The 6891-nt window shown below is 44.1% G+C and overlaps 1 protein-coding gene across 1 annotated transcript; it reads left to right on the top strand.

Moving 5' to 3' along the window:
• The first annotated feature begins 3801 nt into the window (after nucleotides 1-3801).
• LOC130366658 (olfactory receptor 1019-like) lies at nucleotides 3802-6619 on the top strand. The gene is made up of 2 exons (XM_056568978.1): nucleotides 3802-3847; nucleotides 5700-6619. The coding sequence occupies exons 1-2, from the start codon at nucleotides 3802-3804 to the stop codon at nucleotides 6617-6619; spliced, it is 966 nt and encodes a 321-aa protein (XP_056424953.1).
• The last annotated feature ends 272 nt before the right edge of the window (nucleotides 6620-6891 follow it).

Here is a 6891-nt window from a genome sequence, read left to right as displayed (position 1 = left end):
CCTAAAATGTCCTCAAAATTTTTCTTCAAAAATGTTTGTCTTTTTTATTAGGGATTGTGAAGCTTTGGTGCGTACTCATGCATCAGCCAACTCCAGCCTGTGTCATTCAGGCAATATATGGTTTACTGATGGTGCTGCTGGGCCTGGGTCTGGGAATTTCAAATTTTCTCATAGGTAGCACCCGCTATCCATAAGTCTTCTTCATAAATTTCTACAATTGTTGTGTTTTGGGGGGGGGGGGGGGGATTGTGAAGCCGTGGTGTGTACTCGTGGATCAACCAACTCCAGGCTGTGTCATTCAGGCAATATATGCTTTACTGATGTTGCTGTGGGGGCTTGTTGGATTTGGTCCCTCATACCCACATGATGGGCTCTGGGACACTCAAAGTTTGTTTTAAATTTCAGATAAAAAAATGATGGCGCTGCTGGGCCTGGGTCTGGGAATTTCAAATGTTCTCATAGGTAGCACCCGCTATCCAAAATCTTTTTAAAAAATTTCTAAAATTGTGTTGTTTTTTGGGGGGGATTGTGAAGCCCTGCTGTGTACTTGTGCATCAGCCAACTCCAGGCTGTACCATTCAGGCAATATATGGGTTACTGATGCCGCTGTGGGGCCTGGGTCTGGGAATTTCAAACTTTCTCATAGGTAGCACCCGCTATCCAAAATCTTTTTCAAAAATTTCTAAAATTGTGGTGTTTTTTTTTGGGGGGGGGGGGGGGGATTGTGAAGCCCTGCTGTGTACTCGTGCATCAGCCAACTCCAGGCTGTGTCATTCAGGCAATGTATGGTTTACTGATGCCGCTGTGGGGCCTGGGTCTGGGAATTTCAAATTTTCTCATAGGTAGCACCCGTTATCCAAAATATTTTTCAAAAATTATTTCACTACCCCAGCACACTCCACATGCATTTTAGAACACAGCAAAGTGTTCTATACCCCTATAGAGGCTGTATGTAGGCTAGAAATAGCCTTTTTTAATATAGATTCGCCGTGAAAAAATTCGGATCAAAACAAACTTTTTCGTAAAATTCGGCGAATCGGCCGAATCGAATTTTTTAAAAGTTCGCTCATCTCTACCTACTATCTACCTGGAGAGGACCATTTTAGGTGGTCAGCTCAAAGAGTATAAAATTAGTCCAAACTTCTCTGTTGACAAAGTTCATGTTTTGGCTGATCCAGTCCCTCATCAATAAAGCCTATCCAGTCCCTCATCAATAAAGCCTATCCAGTCCCTCATCAATAAATCCTATCTAGCCCCTCATCAATAAAGCCTATCCAGCCCCTCATCAATAAAGCCTATCCAGTCGTCCATCAATAAAGCCTATCCAGTCCCTCATCAATAAAGCCTATCCAGTCCCTCACCAATAAAGACTATCCAGTCCCTCATTAATAAAGCCTATCCAGCCCCTCATCAATAAAGCCTATCCAGTCCCTCATCAATAAAGCCTATCCAGTCCCTCATTAATAAAGCCTATCCAGCCCCTCACCAATAAAGACTATCCAGTCCCTCATTAATAAAGCCTATCCAGCCCCTCATCAATAAAGCCTATCCAGTCCCTCATCAATAAAGCCTATCCAGTCCCTCATTAATAAAGCCTATCCAGCCCCTCATCAATAAAGCCTATCCAGTCCCTCATCAATAAAGCCTATCCAGTCCCTCATCAATAAAGCCTATCCAGTCCCTCATCAATAAAGCCTATCCAGTCCCTCATCAATAAATCCTATCTAGCCCCTCATCAATAAAGCCTATCCAGCCCCTCATCAATAAAGCCTATCCAGTCCTTCATCAATAAAGCCTATCCAGCCCCTCATCAATAAAGCCTATCCAGTCCCTCATCAATAAAGCCTATCCAGTCCCTCATCAATAAAGCCTATCCAATTCAATTCTATTTATGTTTGGCTTTTTTTGAGACTATTTGATTTGTTTATCCAATTTTTGGAGAAATTTCCGCCTTTTTTCCCTAAAGGTCCTACAGCCTATAGTGCTCTTATAGAAGATATTTACATTGGTTTTATCCATTATTTATTACATTTCACACCCTTTCTTCTTCATCAGCCTCTACATTCGGTCAATGGTAAACCATATGTATCTTGTGTCATTCCTGTCTTTATTAATGATATTGCCGGCCAGGAATGTGCACAGACATTTTGGGGGGCAGGGGCCCAAGTGAAAATATGAGCAGGTCATTTACCTTCATATTACTGCTACCAGCAGCAGCACTGTCCAGGAAAAAGGGCACCTAAGGAGGAGGCATCAAAAGGGCTTAGTCTGTCTGTCTGTGTTACGCCGAGCGCTCCGGGTCCCTGCTCCTCCCCGAAGCGCTCGCGGCGTTTCTCTCCCTGCAGCGCCCCGGTCAGACCCGCTGACCGGGAGCGCTGCACTGACATTGCCGGCGGGGATGCGATTCGCATAGCGGGACGCGCCCGCTCGCGAATCGCATCCCAAGTCACTCACCTGTCCCGGTCACCGGCTGTCATGCTCTGGCGCGCGCGGCTCCGCTCTCTAGGGCGCGCGCGCCAGCTCTCTGAGATTTAAAGGGCCAGTGCACCAATGATTGGTGCCTGGCCCAATCACCCTAATTAGTTTCCACCTGCTCCCAGGCTATATTACCTCACTTGCCCTGCACTTCCTTGCCGGATCTTGTTGCCTTAGTGCCTAGAGAAAGCTTCTTCTGTGTTTACCATTACTGTGTTCCTGACCTCCTGCTATTACCATTGACTACGAACCTTGCCGCCTGCCCCGACCTTCTGCTACGTCTGACCTTGCTCTTGTCTACTCCCTTGTACCGCGCCTATCTCAGCAGTCAGAGAGGTTGAGCCGTTGCCGGTGGATACAACCTGGTTGCTACCGCCGCTGCAAAACCATCCCGCTTTGCGGCGGGCTCTGGTGAATACCAGTAGCAACTTAGAACCGGTCCACCGACACGGTCCACGCCAATCCCTCTCTGGCACAGAGGATCCACCTCCAGCCTGCCGAATCGTGACAGTGTGCACATCCCTGTGGGCCGTGAGTCCACAGGACAATGTTCAGAGAAGGTCCAGGGGTAGATCTTCAAATCATCTCCCATCTTGAAAGGATTTTATCACCAGTGAGCCTCTAGAGGGGACAATGGCCAGGGATTTTTGGCAACCAATGGCCACTCCATCCAGCACTGGTTCACACCTCATCTGTCTTAATGGTCACCAGTTCTGCAAGTTCTCATTACATAAATTTAGCAAATCTTAGTGGGGGTCAAAAGTGTTAATGTTTAGGTATAAATGTCTCCTTAAACTTAACTACGGCCAACACAAAGCGTCATTAAGGGTAATTTTCAGGTTTGATAAGTAAATATGATATAATGGTTTCCCTATAGATATCTAACTACATGGCCACATCTGGGCCACAATAATCAGCATTGGGATCTCTGTGGTAGATTTAATCTCCTGGGGAGTTGGAATGAATAAAAAGAGCTGAAGATTTACAAAGCTATCCCTGTATACCGGAACCGTGTGATACTGATAGGAGGCATACAAGGCGTGAGGCGCGGTGAACTTACTCTCAATAGGTCCCAGAAGATTTTGTCACCGGTCTAAGATTTTTGTCAGATTTTCCTCAAATTCTGAGGTTTCAACTGTTGTAAAAAAAATCCTTAAATATTTTTCTTGACGCTGATTTCAAACTACATTCCGGTAAATCCTTGCTCCATAATGGTGATAGGTGTAAAGAAGAACTTATAATATTTGGCTTGAACAGTAGAACATCAGACCCTGCAGGACACATCACCATAATGGGGTGTTAAGATCTTCATGTTCAGGAGATAAGATGAGGAACCTGAGAACAAGTATGAAACATATACATGAGAATAAAGGTATGGGGGGGGGGGGTGGACATTGCTTGTTCTGTCCCTCTAATATCCCAGACTCTCCTCACAGCCGTGATTACTATTAGAGCTTTACAAACCCCATCAGATGACATCTAGGAGGGAAATAGTGTTGCAGATCTTACACTGGGCCCAAGGGCTTCAAAGTCCTAAAACCCACTGAGAGGGTTAATGGTGGAGAACAGACCCAAGTAATCCTCAGATTAGAGGCTATATGACACATTATTGTCTGTAGACCCAAATTATGGGAGGGTCTCTTAGTACAAGTTACCAGTGTAACTGGAGTATCTTTAGGCAAATGGATAAAATGATTTTCAGACTCCAACCTACATCAATATAAAACACGTGATAGCCATATCATCACTAACATTTAACAGGTCAATGGTGAGGTTACTCTTCAAAAAATGTAGCTGCAAAAATTCTATTGGCTTTATTGTAAATTCTATTGGCTTTATTGTAGAAGTGTCCCTTCGTCCATTGCTGGCCCTACAATGGGTCCCCACTGGATTCTTTGGACCCAAGTGGCACCTTCACAGGGGCGGCAGATTTGACCCCTTCCATCGCGATCCATGACGGACCTAGTCCGTCATGGTGCAGCTCAGGGTGTATGGAGCGGGCTCCTAACTAAAGCCAGCTCCATACCCGGTGACCCCTAGCTGTTTTCAGTATCTGGGGGCCATTGGTAATAGCCGGCATATGGCGATCACCGCAGCTGCCTATTAACCCTTTAGAACACCACCTTAAAAGCTGACTGTGACTTCTAACTTGAGCTTTAATCCCTCCCTGGTGGCCGCAGTGCAATCGCGGGGAGATCATCCACTTTGGAGGTAGCCGGAGAGCTTAAATCTCTTCCTGCCTGTCCACAGCTCTGCATTTGATAGAGCTTGGCTGGACCATTCTCTACCAAATGATTGCGGAGCATTCAGATCAATGGAGTTCTAAGGAACTAGTTCTAAAATGTAAAAAAAAAAAATAGTTTAATACAGTAGTTTTTTTTTAAATAACACATTAACCCCTTCCATATTAAAAGTTAAAATAACCCCCATTTTCTAATTTTTCATTTAAAAAACATGTAAACATAATAAAAAAAATATATATTTGGTATCACCGTGTGCGTATTTGTCCAAAGTATTAAAATATAACATTAATAATCCTGTACGGTAAATGGCATAAAAGTTTTTTTTTTTTTAAATGCGAGACCCCAGAATTGCGTCTTTTATTCTGTCCTCCAGATATGCAATGACATATTTTTTATTTATTTATTTTAGGGGGGGCGGGGTCAGCATTTCACTCCTGGACATAGGTAGCACAGTGCCTTGGGCCAGCCCTGCCTTTGTCCCTTTCTTTCATCAGGATCCGAGCCCACCAAAGAATCCTCTGGCACCCAACATAAATAGCCTGTGACATTTACAATGGCCTTATGGTATTTGACTTATTATAAGTAGATAGTACAACTACATTGGACCTTTTCCAGAAAGCCGCCTCTTTGAGAAGATCACCTTTTTATCTAGACTAGCTTTTATGAATCACATTTTCACATATGTTTCTTGCTTTCCGCACCTTCTATCTACCTGGAGAGGAACCTTTTGGGTGATCATCTCAAAGAGTTTCCCAATAAGTCCAAAGTGTGTCCTTTGTTCCTGTGACTTGGTTCAGAAATGGAGCATATCCAGTCCTTCACGAAAAGAGATATTACCAGTCAGGTGATCTATCCAAGAAACCATGAGGAGTTTATATAATTCCCTTTAAGACTTCACGAAATACAGGTTATCTTTGTGTCTTAGATTTAGGTTGTGGAACTAGTTGTATTTTATATATCATGACTTTTATTTAACCATAGACACCTCCAACAAGACACAAGTGACCATGTTCGTATTCGCTGGACTGACTGAGGATAAGAGGCTGGAAACCTTCCTTTTCATATTATTCATTGTCATCTATCTTGTCACCATATTGGCCAATCTTGGCCTGGTGGTCATTGTCCATAATGCCTCAAACCTCCAGAACCCGATGTACTTCTTCCTCAGTTATCTCTCCCTCGTGGACGTCTTCTATTCCTCCACCATTACTCCTAAGATGCTTTCTGACTTTATGTCCCTGAAGAAGACGATCTCCTTTGCAGGTTGTGCTCTTCAGTTCTTCTTCTATGCCGCTCTTGCCTCCATAGACTCCCTCCTTCTTTCTTCCATGTCCTATGACCGTTTTGTTGCCATCTGCCACCCTCTCCATTATGTGTCCATTATGACTAGGAAGAAATGTCTCTGTCTTGTTCTATTTTGTTTCTCTGTTGGTTTCTTACAGTCCTCGATACAGACCAGCTGCACCTTCAGTCTACAGTTCTGTGGATCGAACCTCATTGACCACTTCTACTGTGATACTCCTGTGATACTCAGACTGGCCTGCTCGGATACAGTTACATGTGACTTGGTCACCATCTGCATAGTTAGTGCTATGGCCATGGGTCCATTAGTGACTATACTACTGTCTTACACACTAATCATATTCTCAATTTCCAGCTTGCAGTCAGCAGAAGGTCGGAGGAAAGCCTTCAGTACCTGCTCGTCACATCTCATGTGCATCTCAATCTTCTATGGAACCATATTTTCTACCTACTTGCATCCTCCTTCCAGTATCTTCACTATACAAGACAAGGTGGCTTCCGTCTTCTACACAGCAGTCACTCCAATGCTGAACCCCCTTATATATAGTCTAAGGAACCAAGACGTGAGAAGGACCATCATATCATCATTCCAATGCTGAACACTCTTATATATAGACTGAGGAACCAAGTCGTGAGGAGGACCATCATATCATCACTACAATGCTGAACCCCCTTATATATAGTCTGAGGAACCAAGACGTGAGGAGGACCCTCATAGCATCCCTGCAATGCTGAACCCCCTTATATATAGTCTGAGGAACCAAGACGTGAGAAGGACTATCATATCATCACTACAATGCTGAACCCCCTTATATATAGTCTGAGGAACCAAGACGTGAGAAGGACTATCATATCATCACTCCAATGCTGA

Source organism: Hyla sarda, chromosome 4 (assembly GCF_029499605.1).
Source record: "Hyla sarda isolate aHylSar1 chromosome 4, aHylSar1.hap1, whole genome shotgun sequence".
NCBI classification, from domain to species: domain Eukaryota; kingdom Metazoa; phylum Chordata; class Amphibia; order Anura; family Hylidae; genus Hyla; species Hyla sarda.
The sequence above is the reverse complement of the archived record's forward strand: the minus strand, read 5'-3'. Positions and strand labels throughout refer to the sequence as shown.